The sequence below is a fragment of the Macadamia integrifolia genome, chromosome 3 (assembly GCF_013358625.1).
Source record: "Macadamia integrifolia cultivar HAES 741 chromosome 3, SCU_Mint_v3, whole genome shotgun sequence".
Classification (NCBI taxonomy): domain Eukaryota; kingdom Viridiplantae; phylum Streptophyta; class Magnoliopsida; order Proteales; family Proteaceae; genus Macadamia; species Macadamia integrifolia.
In genome coordinates, this window is record NC_056559.1 from 9,488,249 (window position 1) to 9,502,489 (window position 14,241).

Consider the following 14,241-nt stretch of genomic DNA (forward strand, 5'->3'; position numbering starts at 1 on the left):
AAAAAAAAAAAAAAAATTAGAATTTACATAATTTAATTGTTTGGAAATAAATCTTAATGTTAAAAAAAATAAATAAATAAAAAGAGCCTTAATGATTTACTTAAAAACAAAATTTAACCGAGGTCTTTTATCACATGGCCCCATTTATTTATTTATTTTATTTTTATTTTTATTTTTTGGTATTAGGGCCCCATTTATGTTTATTAACGTGTAAAGTGTTACTTATTAACTGGCATCCAAGAACCCTCCTCACCTTTTCTTTCTTTTTTTCGGTTAGGGAAAGAACCTTATTCAAAAACAGGGCAAAAAGGCTTGGGATGGTTCAAAATTCAAATTCATCACGATTTCACAACGGTAACAATTTTAGGTGGATCGTGATAAGGGACTCGACACGTAATTGGGTTTTGCATAAACCTGACCGTTAGGTCTTGTCCATTAATTCGATTTCCAGCAAATCAAATTTAAAGATTGACACCAGAAGAAAGGAAATCATTGCAGTCATTTGCTTCTCCTCTGAATATAAAAAGGCGAAAGACGCGAAGAAGAAGATATTGAAGTGGACGACATGGATGAAAAGAAAGCGAAGGATCCAGTTGCTTGCCTCTCCTCTGAATCAGAAGAAGAAGAAGAAGAAGATGATTATGAGCTGGACGACGAAGAGATGAGTAGTCAATCCTGCAGGTATTGCATTCCGTATTCCTTCGCTAACATTACTTCTGTAAATGTGAAAATTTTAGATTATGGAAGTCTCGCACGCACGCATTTCATTTCTTGTGTTGAAATTGAGTTTTCTGTGTGTGTGGTGGGGGATCAGCGACGAGGAGAGCGACTGGAACGAGGAGGAAGCAGATCTTGAGTCCTCCGAAGATGATGATGGATCTGATGACGATGACAAAGGCGGTTTAAAGTCGACCAAGGTGATCGACAGTGAAGACAGCTGCAACAGAGTCATCTGCCTTCTCAAAGGTGAGGCTCATTCCCATCTCTGTCTCTTCCCCCATCCTTCTGCATCCAGTAGATCATTTTTTACCTTATTTAAAAAAAAAAAAAATTATATTACCATGCCACTCATTCTCACTGGTGCGTCCAGTGTTCTCTGTTGCATATTCCCGTACCTTTTTGGATGACCTCCTCAGGTCTCACAATTTAAGTTTTCACAGATGTAGTTATTCATGAATTTTATGCTGCCTGATTTTTTTCATTTCGGTACATCTCGATATTCAGCTACACTATACTTATATGTGTTTTTTTTATTGTTGCCTAAATTTTACCTCTGTATAATGTTGCTGGCCTTATAGCCATCTGAAGGAGTTTATCTTGTGGTTTTTAATGATTTATATCGTTCACATAAACCCTGATTTGAAACTATGAGCAGTATCATCCAAGATCTTTGAAAGCCAAGGAAATTTTTAAAATTTTCTCCATTAATGTAAATTGAAGTATCTACAGAAAATTAAGTCCTTGAAGATTGCAGAGTGAACATTTGTAATGTTGAGCTTCTACCAACATTGTGTGCTTCTTCCAACTCTGGCAAACTTTTCTGTCAGTAAGTGTAATTCAGTTTTTCTTGTTGCGTGCAAAAAAAGAGGATGGTATATTTTTGCTTGCTGTCTGATAACCAAGAAATGTGTCTCTTTAAAATGCTAATCCTTTAATAATCAACATCTCAAAAGAGAATTGGTTAATGTATTGTCGAAGAGAATCTTTTTTGGGATGACCAAAGTCTCAATGTGGTGATAAGCTATGGTAGATCATATGCAATGAGGGGTCTTGAAATGCAATAAGGCATAGATGGAATTAGGTTTAGGCTCTTGAATACCAAAGTGGGAATAGCTTAGACGAAGTTGAGATGAAGATCCATGAATGCAAATGAGGAGTGGTGAGAGTGCAAGTTACATTAGTGTTTTCATTATATTGTTTGACCAATGGGTTGGACCCTAAGTCGCATGGATTCGGGTATGGTTCAACACTCAAGAATCCATCGCCTACAACAAAAGTAGGATTCAGGGACTCTAGAGGTATAAAGATTTTTAATATTTTGTACTGTATTGTTAGATATTTTTATATTGTAAAAATAATTTTTAAGTGTGATTAGAGGGTTCAAACTAATTATACAATCAGCTAGGCCCCAAAATGCAAGTCACTTCATCAATTCCTTTCTAAAGACGAAGATTCGAAAACAGGGGTAGTAGGAGGGCATGGCTTTGGTTGTTGACCCATGTCTATTATTCTGCACGATTTATTTTTTTATTTTTAGGGGGGGGGGGGATGAGTTCTTGTAGAATAATAGGTTGGACCATTGACTACTAACCTAGACAGTTATTACCAACAGCTCAGACCATCTGTTTTAAAAACTATTGAAATGTAAATGAACCATCTCGTCCAAGTTAAATCTCACCAACACACCATAGTTGATGGTTATTGCACATAATATTTTAAAAATATTATTCCATTAAGCATGGCAGTTGCAAAAGACCTTGTTCTTTTTGTAAAAATGACATTTTCTATTATCAAATTTTTGTTTTTCACCGGCACCATTTAGGTTGTCTTCCACAGGCTAGAATGGTTTTAGCTCCAATCTGGTTTTAAAGGGAAATAGAATGAAAATCTCTACAAGGAGAAGTGGAATGCAGCCATTGTAGTGAAAAAGAGAATTTACATCTTATGATGTGATAGAGTATATCATCCTCGGTAGAGTTAAGTTGTGAAACAAGATTTGTGTGGCAACGTTAATGTTAGAAGTCTATCGAGAGATATGAGGAGTGTGCTCAAGTTGCAGACTCCTCTCTTGGGTTTTCCTAGTCCTATGGGTTTCCTTAATCCTATTAGGACTGAACATAATTAGAAGTTAGCAATTAGTAGTAGTTTCCTATTTTGTTTTATTTTGTTCTTTTGTATTCCTAGTAGGACTTGTAATAGCTATTCTATTTAATGAATGAAGGAGGGCAGCCCCAATATAGGACTCCCTTTGCTAAAAAATAAAAAATAAAAACCTGATTAGCTAACGACTACCCTATACCCAATAGGAAACTAACGGCTTGTATCAAATATAATCCCACGGTATGTAGTTCTTGTTCACCTATAGCACTCCAATTGACACACTCACTCATACACTCTAAAAGTTAAAAAGGTGGATGAGGCTCTGTTGACTCTGTTGGTTTATGTAAAACATGAAGATACTGATCTTATTTCTTTAGCTATGAATGATAATATCTGAGTTTAGTCCAGTATAAATTACATAAGTACATCTTTGCAAGTTACTTTTGTTTATCAATTGAAACTAAGTCTCTATGCTTGGAAAGCTTACCTGCTGTCTAAAATTGTGGATAAATGATGATCAGCTCAGATTTCCTGGATAGTTTAATATTAGTCCGTCCAATGGAAATTCTTCTTTTCACTTGCAGTCTTCCAATGCTCCTTTACAATTATCAGTAGCGTCTTACAATTATTGCCTCTCCAGTCACCTAAACTTCTGTCTTCGCTTCTAATAAGCATGCTGATTTGAAAACAAAAAGAGGGTTATGGTCTTTGAGTTTCTTAGGAATGGATGGTGCTATTTTTGAACTTTTTGATCAAATATTTGAGATGATTCTTCTATTGCTCTGCAGGAGGGAGTGATCTACAAGAACTTAAACTAGTGGAGTGCAAGGCATATTTGCGGAAGCATGGATTGAGATTAACAGGGAACAAAGCAGTTTGTATACAAAGAATAAAGGAGCATTGGAGGTCAGCTTTATATGATTTTATACATTATTATCATTTTTATATCATTATAGCCATATTGATTGCTTGCTCAAGTTGCTTTAGGATGGATGAAGGACCTCCATTTTTCTCGCTGATTCAACCTCGTGCATTTCCTTTTTGTTTCCTTTTTATTTATTGTTTTTGGGAGATTGTGAAAAGTCCAAAACATCTGTTTTCTTGGGTCTATTTTCTCATCTTGCATGTTCCCTTTGGAGTTGTGCATCTAATTCCTGTGAGTGTGGCTCATGTGTGAGTGGGTGCAAATGATGCAACAATCAATATAACATATGTAACTCTAGTTAAACCAAAAAACGTCTAATAAATCACTTCATGCTTAATCACATATACATCTTAATTTTTTTCACATAACAGATGCATATATTATGTATAAAACTCTTAAACCAAAAAGCATCTAATGTCCAAAACATCTTATCTTTTATGGTCCCATTCCATAAAATCCAATGTCCAATGTCCATCAAATCCACCATCAAATCCAATGTCCCTCTTTTGCTTTCTTCCTTTGGAAAAGTTCTGACTCTTCCAAATTCCTTCACCCCCTCAGTTGGGCCTCTATTTGTTTCCCTAAATATGAAGGAGGCTTGGGATTGAGAAGAAACCAAGGAAACTCTTCCAAATTTCTTCACCCCCTCATCTGAAAAATTGCTTCCAAGCAAAAAGGGATTTGGGTTTCCTGGGTCTACTCTCATCTCCTCAAGAATGACTCCATGTGGACCGTTTCCCCTTCCTCTGATGCCTCTTGGGTCTGGCGCAACATTCTCAATGCCCGCCCCATGGCCTTACATACCATCTCCTCCTCTATTAGCAATGGCCTACACCAATCGCTGGCTCAACCCTTGGCACCCTGCAGGTGCCCTTCCTCAAAATTATTTACTCCTCTGGCTTAGGGAGAAATGCCTCTGCCTCTGCCTCTGCCTCCTTCATCACCTTTAATAATGTTTGGCGCCCCCCCTTTCCATCCCCCCTTTCAGATATTTGGTCCTCATTCTGTCCCCTTCCTACAGGCCACTGTGGAAGAGAGGGTACCAGCTTCTGGCTTCCCTACCACACTAGGAAATTTAGCTCTGCCTCTGCTTGGAACCTTATCCGATCCTCCTTTGGCCAACAACCTTCCTTGGGCACAAAACCACCTAGTTTAAACGCCACATCCCCCGCCAGAGCTTCACAGCTTGGCGTGCCTTGACCAACTGCCTCCCAATGCCTTGATCAACTTGCCCCCCTCTTGTTGTCTTTGTTGGAATGCCAATGAAGACGTTGACCACCTTTCTTATCCTACCCCTTCTCCATCATATATGGAAGGAGAGTCCTTCGCAACTGCTGGCCATCCTGAAGGAATCCCCTCCCTCTGAGCAGAGAAAGGATTTGGATGGGTATGACCTTTGTTGGATCCTTTATTTGTGACATCGCTGGATGAGCTTCACAGTTTAGCTCCTCTATTTGCGAAACTGCTAGAAGAACTTTATAGCTTGGCGTGTCATGACCAACTGCCTCCCTACACAATCTTTCCTCACCTACCGACACATTAATGTCCCCCCCCCTCTTGTTGTCTTTGTTGGAGTGCCAATGAAGACGCCAATCGCCCTTTTTTTTCCTGTCCTTCTCCTCCATCATATGGAAGAGAGTCCTTCGCAACTTTTGGCCATCCCGAAAGAATCCCCTCCCTCGAGTAGAGAATGGATTTGGATGGATATGACCTTTGCTGGATCCTCTATTTGTGACACTGCTGGAAGAATATACTCAAGTGAACCTGTTATTGAACATTCTGATCATTCTGATTTTAAACATTACATAGGGGGCCTATTTATAGACTGAGCCTGGATTTATACTCAATAACAAATGGACTTCAAACTTTTACAATCCCGTAAAAAAAATAAAAAATAAAAGCAAGCACATATAATAAAAGCACTTCAATCAGTCTCTGGACCACTGTCACTGCCCATTGGCTTTCTCGGAGAAAGTCATGTTCAAGAAGAAAGTCATGGAGCATGGTGATAAGGTAAGTGATGTCTGGGTCTTGAAGCATGTGATTCTGGTCCCATGCAGTGGAGAAGCCAAGTAGGCATGATGGTATAGTAGAAGGGTGGAAATGATTTGATTCACGATGAAAATGATGGTGACAAAATCCTCAGTATTTGTTGAGAGGAGTTGTAACCAGGATTGAAGAGGTTGGAACTCTTGGAAAAGCTTTGCAAAGTAACGTTGTTGGGCTGGAAAAGCAGGGTGGTCGTGGAGACAACGGGTGAGATAATAATGCAGGAGGGTGACTGAAAGACAAAGAGTAATATGGTAAACTATAAAAAGATTCCAAAAGAAAGCATAGCTTTTGAGAATCCATAGAACTGGTTAATGGTGAAGAGAGTAAGGTAGGGATATGAGAGGTGACATTTCATCTATGGGGTACATGATTCCACACTGGTAAAGTAGGGCTAGGAGTGTATCTTGGTGTAAGTGGACTCACAATGGACAATTGTGTGAATGGAAATATTACTGTAAACTTCGAGGGGAAGATTGGGTAGGTATTCTGAGGGATCTGGTTCTGGTTTCTGGAGTATTGAAGGTAAAACATAAAGGGAGGGTAGAATGGGTTTGGTTGAGGGAAGGTTTGAGAGGTATGGTGAGGAAATCGGCTAGCACATTATCCTTTCCTTTAAGATGTTTGACGGTGAAAGACCATTTTGAGAACCAATTTGCCCATCTCAGAAGTTGGTTATCTAGGAGAACCTTCTACTTGAAATGTACATTCTGGGGAAGGCTGACATATCCATCTCAATATGAAAGGTGTGCCTTATCAGATGGAATTGAAAATTTTCGATTCCTCTTTTGACTGCCAAAATCTCCTTAAATGTAGAATGGTAATGTTGTCCGGAGGGTTTGAAAGGACCACTTTTGTGTGCACAAATCCTTCGTTTACCATTCTTTTTTCTTCAAGTAAAATTGCTGCCCATGAAGTGTCACTGGCATCTGTCTGAAGAATCCTTTTACCCGAGGATGGAATCTAGAGAGGTGGAAGGGACTGAGCAATTTTCTTCAGTTACTGTACTGCAGTAGTGTGCTGGGCAGACCATGGAGAAGCTTACTTTTGTAAGCTTAGTAAGCTTAGCCTTCTTTGGGATGAATTCAGACAATCCAAAGAACTTATGGAGTTGAGGGATGATTAATGGTCCATCGGGAAAGTTTAGAAGAGACTTGCCAATATGTTGCTGGAAGGAGTAAGAACCATTGGCGATGGTAAATTCAAAAGTTAGAATAGCTGGTTGCATCTTTGTGGAAAACAGTATGACACCAAACTGTTCAACCTTCCCTAGAATGTTACATTCAAGCAGAAGATTCTCCTAGATAACCAACTTCTGAGATAGGCAAATTGGTTCTCAAAAAGGTCTTTCACCGTCAAACATCTTAAAGGAAAGGATAATGTGCTAGCCGATTTACTCACCAGACCTCTCAAACCTACTACCCTCAACCAAATTCATTATATCCCCCCTTTACGTTTTACCTTTGATCCTCCAAGGGTCTCATCTTCCATCCAATCCACCCCCGCCTGATGATGATGACTCTGAACTAGAACCAGATCCCTCAGAATACCTACCCAATCTTCCCCCTGAAGTTTAGAGTAAGATTTCCATTCGCACCATCATTGGCCATTGAGTCCACTTACCAAGACACACTCCCAGTCCAGATGAAATGTCACCCCGCATATCTCTACCTCACCCTCTTCACTATTGACTGATTCTATGGATTCTCGAAAGAGTTCTATGCTTTCTTCTGGAATCTTTTTGTAGTTTACCATATTACCCTTTGTCTTCCAGTCATCTCCTGCATTACTATCTCACCCGTTGTCTCCACGATTACCTTGCTTTTCTAGCCCTACAGCATTACTTTGCAAAGCTTCTTCAAGAGTTCCAACCTCTTCAATCTTAGTTACAACTCCTCTCAACTATTGATGATGATTATGTCACCATCATTTTTCATCATGAACCGTCATCTCCACCCATCTTTTATTGACCCCCCTTCTCCGATAACCACTACCTGGCCTTCTCCCCTACCTTTTCCATGATCGGCTCTGCTTATTACGATCTCTATACTACTCAAGCAGCTCATCCAGATGAATGGATCAATTTCCAATTGATGATGTGTGAGTCCAATAATGTGGACCCATCTACAATACCATCATGCCTACTTAGCCTCTCCACTGCATAGGACCAGAATCACGTGCTTTAAGACCCATACATCACTTACCCTATCACCATGCACCATGACTTTCTACTTGAAACTTTCTGCTTGAACATGACTTTTTCCAAGACCAGCTAATGGGGCAATGATAGTGGTCTAAAGACTGATTAAAGTGTTTTATTATGTGTGCCTGCTTTTATGTTTTGTTTTTTATGAGATTGTAATATTTTGAAGTCTGTCTATTATTTAGTATGCTTTTGGACTTGTAAATGGCCTAAGTCCATATAGACTTGTAATGTTGTTAAATCCGGGCTCAGTCTATAAATAGGCCCCTATGTAATGTTTAACATCAGAGTGTTTAATAATAAGTTCACTTGAGTATGCCTCCATCTCCTGCATTTAGCTAGGACGTAATCTTTGAAGGTGGACTTCCAAATCTTGTACTTGTAACATGATTTGGAAAGCCATCTACTTTGACGTCCGTTCGAAGTTGGCCTTGTTGCGTAGCAAACCAGTTAGGTATTCCCCAAGGAACATGCTCATTGTTGTCTCATGGGGCCTCCCTCCCTCCATTTTATCCCCCTCTCTACTTTACCATAGTGGCTATATATTTTTGTTTTAGGGGTGGCTTTGGTTCTATATATATTTTGCTAAGGGTTGCACTTCGGTGATCTTTCTCCCCAACCCCCTTCTCCCCCCTTGTATATTCTTCATCTCTTAATAATAAAATATACATCTTATGTTTTTCATGTAACTAATGTTTTGGGTAGATTCCCATGGATTTGCAAAGAGCTATGCCATTTTCATATGGTGTTGCTTTCAAATGTCCACTTTGAATGTTACACAAGTAGTGTAAGCACTAGTGATTGCAATCTATAAGTCCTAAACTACTATTCATCTCATAAAAAAAATACATTATGTTGTAATAATGGGTTTTAGGGAAAGTGACAGATTCCAAATGGGTCCTTAGGTCCTTAAGGGGTTAATGGTCCTTGTAATAATATTCTAGAACTTTCTCTTCGTTACTATAAATAAAGAGGGCTGCTGTCATTACCCCATCCAATACATTCCTTCTTTGGTTTTGCTCACTCCCTACCCACTTTTTTATTTTGGTTGAGTGATGGAAAAAGTTTGTTGGTAATAAAAAATTTCGCGGAGATACAGTTCACTCTTTATAATTTTTGACCTGCAAAGTTGGGGATTCTTGAATAAACACATATTTTCCTGGGAGATGGTATTCCCTTTCTTGTTCTCAATCAATGTCCAAGGCAGAAAAGAGGTGGCTTGTGTTCAGAAGGGGTAATATGTTGAGTCAGGCTACCCATGGTGAATTGAAGTAGTTCAGGTTGGGAGTAGTCCATCCATGACCAACCAGGTGAGTTTTAGCCCGTTTCAATTTTCTACCTTGTCAGGTTGGCCCCTAGAATAGGACCTTCAGACAAACCCGTATGAACATGTATCCTAAAAGATGGGTTCAGTTTTCTGTAGTGTATGACATATACGTGAGGAATTAGTTTTTGTTTTGTTAGAGTTGAGTCTCACTAGTTGCCATAGCACATGCCCTCATAAATATAAGGAACCTTTGTCAAATTTATTAATGGATGGATATCAACATTTGATATGGGTATAGAGTGTTGTGTTCGATTAAAAATGGTAGCAGAGATATAGGAGTGTAATTTTTTATTTTTATTTATTTATTTATTTATTTTTATGAATTAAAATATATAAAGCAGGAAAAGGGGGGGATATACAAAGCCTAAAGGCCAAATGATACAACCCTATGGGCAAGGGGAAAAGGGGATAATAATTCTATGTGGTAAACCCCAGGAAGCAACAATGAGCCTGTTCCTTGGGGGGTCTACAACCATATAATGCTATATGGGTATAGAGTGTTGTGTTCGATTAAAAATGGTAGCAGAGATACAGGAGTATAATTTTTTTTTTGTTTGATGAATTAAAATATATAAAGCAGGAAAAGGGGGGATATACAAAGCCGAAAGGCCAAATGATACAACACTATGGACGAGGGGAAGGGGGAAGAATAATGCTATGTGGTAAACCCCAGGAAGCAACAATGAGTCTGTTCCTTGGGGGGTCTACAACAGATCTAAGTGGTAGGGTACCAAGTTTTTGGAAGAAACATCGAAATGGATGGCCTTCCAAATCATGTCGAGGGATCTAGACTTGAAGGACCATCTGCGGAAATTGCACTCCATCCAGATATAAGAGATTGCAGCACCAAACGAAAGCTTATCGGCAATGTTGCAAGAGGATTTCCCCGAAAAGGTCATATTGATCCAAATCTATTCTCTTTGAAGGGGGAGGGGGGTTCTCTTGGCAGGCCAACACATGGAGAGGGCGTGTTTCCAAATACGGGAGGAAAATGGGAAATCAAAGAAAAAATGGTTGGTGTCCTCCGTGCCATTCTAGCAAAGGCAGCAAGCGGGGGAGACATAAAGGTGGTGATAGGAGAGGAAAGACTGGGTAGGGAGGGAGTTCGAGAGCGCTCTTCAGACTGTAAAACTATTACGAGGGATGTGGGCACGGAACCAGACAATGTTAAACCAGGGAGTCAGGGGGAAGGGGTTCTCAAGTGGTTCCAAGCTGAAGAGGAGGAGAAGCACCCAGTAGGGGAAGGGGACCAGGAGATACGATCGGCTAAGGAAGAAGAAGAAGGGGGGGAGGGATAAAATTGAGGGATTGCCAAATGATGGAAAGGGAGGGGATATTCTGGGGGGGGGGACTAGGAGTTATTGGATATGATGGAAGAGACAGGGGAGGATCTGGGAATACCGGAAGAGTAGACAGCTCGATTCTCCACAAGATGGGAGAGGACACCAGCTGAGTGCTAGTTATCAAGCCAGAAGGAGGTGTTCAGACCATTGCCGATGATGGATTTGAACAAGAGTATAATTTCAATGATGTAGAAAGATGATTACGATAATTATTTCAATAAGAAATCAAAAGAGACTTCTTTTATGCTCTATTTATTGGTTGCACTCATGATATCATAATACAACCATATATGGTTGAATGCTAATGATACCATGGCCTATAATTGAGCTGGAAAATCAATGTGTCCAAATTTTTTTCATACCTCTACAGTATTATGTTTTGTAGGTAGTGGTGAGCTTTTATTGTTATGGTTTAGTAATTGAATATTGATTTTTTGTAATATTGCATTACCAGACTACTAGTTACATCTTTGTCACTGACTTACTAGGTATTTGAAACACTTTTCTTCCTGCTTGTTTCTAGTATTGTCTAGATTTTTTTTTGGATGAAAAAATTTTGCTTTGCTTCAATCAGGCTTGCAGCTTTCACATCAGGCCATCTAGCCTTTGTACTGTTCCTTTGACAACACTAAGCTACTTAATCACTAATTTTTCATTTCTCAGGATAGAAGATGGAAAGGGTGAAGAACTATATCCAATATCATCCTTTATCATTAACTGTACAGGTGGAGTGCTTCTTTTTATTCTTTTTTTCATTTTCTGATAGACTTGGGGGCATCATTATATTAGGTTAAGAAAATACATTCTACCTTTGCAGGTGATGTCTGTACACATGATGTTGTTTTGTTTACACAAAGGGTTTATGAGAGGTACTAGAAATTTTCAGATCCTTTGCGTTGTCCCACAATTCATAATCTGTGTCATTTTCTACCTGGGACCTAAATTTTCTTACTTAATTGAATTTGAGCTTCTGATTCAAATAGATATGACAAAGTGACAAGGAATGGGAATCATCAGGGAAAAAGAACTATTGCTGGAAGGGTTGTGAAGGAAAGTTATGGTGCAGCAAAACAGCAACATACCTTCACGGTAAGATTGCAATAAGTGGTGTGAAAATTTTGAAAGAAATCAAGGTTGACTATATTGAGTGGAATATTGCAATTTACCAAGTGTCAAATGGGCTGTTCAATGGTCTGTCAAGGAGATCTGTTTTACAAAACATATCCTTATAATTTGTGCAATTCAATTAGTTGTCTGCCATTTCATTAAAGAAAATGCAGTTGAATTTTGAAGTTTTGAGACTAGGAGATCTCCTTGCTTGGACTAATGTAATGGTGGTCACTTACACCCTATATGTGTACCATGATGCCACCTACTAATGGGTTTGCAAACTTGGTAACTGTCCCCATGTTTCATCAAGCTAGTAATTCAGTTATGTATGTGATAAGGTTGAAGTACTCTGGAGTAAGGGTTTCAAGAGATTGCCTCCACTGTTTCCTTTGCTTGTGAAGGGCCGTAACCTCTACAGATATAAGACTCTTAGACAGGTAAATTAGCTATCTATATGTTACGCATACTAAGTGGATTTTATTTTTTCAATTATTGAAACATTTCTGTCTTGTTCTGGTTTGGGATCCTCTGTAAATTATGTTTGATAGCATGACCAAGGGAAAGATTAAAACCTCAATTCTTCTTATGCTTAAAAGTTAAACATGGAGAGAATATATGGAAAAGCTTGAAATCACAGTGTTTTTTTTTTCTTCAAACTTTTGCTCTAACCTCAGTTTCTGTAATGCACTTAGTCTCATGTGATGTAGTCACAATGGTTTTTCGATAATGTCATGCTATATAGTCTTTAGATAAGCAGTCGTTGAGCCCTAAATAAATGCATACTAGATTTCTTCTGGCATCCTACCCAATTTTAGGGCCATATCTACTCATATGCACCCATGTCTTTTCTTACAACCTCAAACCAGTTCAATTTTGACCTAACCAGGCATTCTTTCACCCTCCAATTTGCATCATATCACTCCTCACTTGTGCATTAACTCGCTTTCGTTGCACAAGGCTGGATCATGCCTATCAATTTTCCCTCATCTCATTTACTGTTGTTCCCTTTATGTTCCTTTGAAATGCATCCATTCTATCTCTAAACTTATACTAGTCACTAATTTATCAATTATGAAAATTGGAATTAAGATGTACATCCAAGAAGAACAAGAAATACTGAAGACAACATCTCACATTATAAAGAAAAAATTGAATAAAAAAGAAATAAACAAGGGACCCCAACTGTAATTGACCAAAATAATAAAAAAGAAAATAAAGATTAGCAACCAATGAATATGTTGAAAGATATTGATCAAGAGCTTTGACCATACCAAATCATGTAGATTTAGCCTTTGTAGGGGATTCACTTTGAGAATGAACAAAATGGTTTATCAAGAAGAGTTGCAAGACTTTTGGCTAAATTGCAACACAAAAAAAATCTTGCTACAATACACCTTACGAAACCACTTTCGGTAACTACTTGAGACCTATTGAGATATGTACAACCACAGGGGTCTAACCTTGTGGTCGTGTGTTAATTAGGTCAAACCATGATAGGTTGAGTGAGTTTGTTAGCTATATATTTAGGCCTTCTTTGTTATTATTTTTTCTTTTTGATTTTTGTTCACAAAAATGGTTTTGGTTGCATTTGGTATCATTTATGAAGCTTGTTTCTATTTAAAAAAATTGATAAAACACAAAAACCAAAAAGCGATCAAGAGTCATTTATTTGTATTGGCCAAAATTGATTTTCAGTTATTTTTGCGCTGAACTTTAATGAGCATGTGCTTAAAGTCCCAATATAGAGGGCTAAAGTAGTCATTTGCTTTGTAATTAGAAATCCAAGCCCCTTGGCCCCTCTTCTTCAGTCCAAAGTGGAGAAAGAGAGTTATAAGGAAGATGGGTGAAAGGAACATCTCTTCACCCATTTCTTCAAAAAATCATTTTGCACATAGGGATACCAAATTATTTCTCATAAAAAACCTTTTTTTTTTTAAGTAACCAAACCATTTTTATGTTTTGATAAAAAATGATTTTTGTTAATAGATAAAAATCAAAAAGAAAAATGATACCAAAGAGGGCCTTAGTTTACTTATTTACTTGTAAATAGTTGTATGCTTAGCAGGAATCCTTTATGGGATCTGTTTCTGTTATTATTTCTATATTTCTATTGACCACGATAAGTATCCACTGAATCCTATTGTGATCTGTGGGATTCTCTCCTCCTCAATCGTCTCTCTCCTTTATTCTTCTCTTCTTCTCATCTAAGCACTGGTTGTAGGGTTCTTTGCTATTACATGGTATTAGTTTTTGACACGAAATATTAGTAGTAAGACGTATAAATTCAGAGAATGTCCATTGAGATGGTTTGTCTTGTGCTAACAAAGACAAATGTTTGCATGGCTGAGGAGTAATATGTGCAAGATATGAGAGCTAACCTGAATGCATAGTAGCATAGAAACTGTAAGGAATGTGAGTTTGTCTTCTAAGTTGACTCTTTTATTTATTTTTTTTTTTTGGGGGG

At 38.3% G+C, this 14,241-nt stretch overlaps 1 protein-coding gene across 1 annotated transcript in view; it reads left to right on the forward strand.

Annotated features, from left to right (window-relative positions):
• The first annotated feature begins 457 nt into the window (after positions 1–457).
• Positions 458–14,241, forward strand: part of LOC122074499 — a 16,357-nt gene continuing 2,573 nt past the window's right edge. Inside the window, exons 1-7 of the mRNA XM_042639348.1 lie at positions 458–681; positions 815–966; positions 3,609–3,726; positions 11,331–11,392; positions 11,485–11,536; positions 11,651–11,756; positions 12,116–12,214. Coding sequence (XP_042495282.1) covers positions 566–681; positions 815–966; positions 3,609–3,726; positions 11,331–11,392; positions 11,485–11,536; positions 11,651–11,756; positions 12,116–12,214 — 705 coding nt within the window. The 5' untranslated portion in view covers positions 458–565. The remainder of the gene's footprint in view (positions 682–814; positions 967–3,608; positions 3,727–11,330; positions 11,393–11,484; positions 11,537–11,650; positions 11,757–12,115; positions 12,215–14,241) is intronic.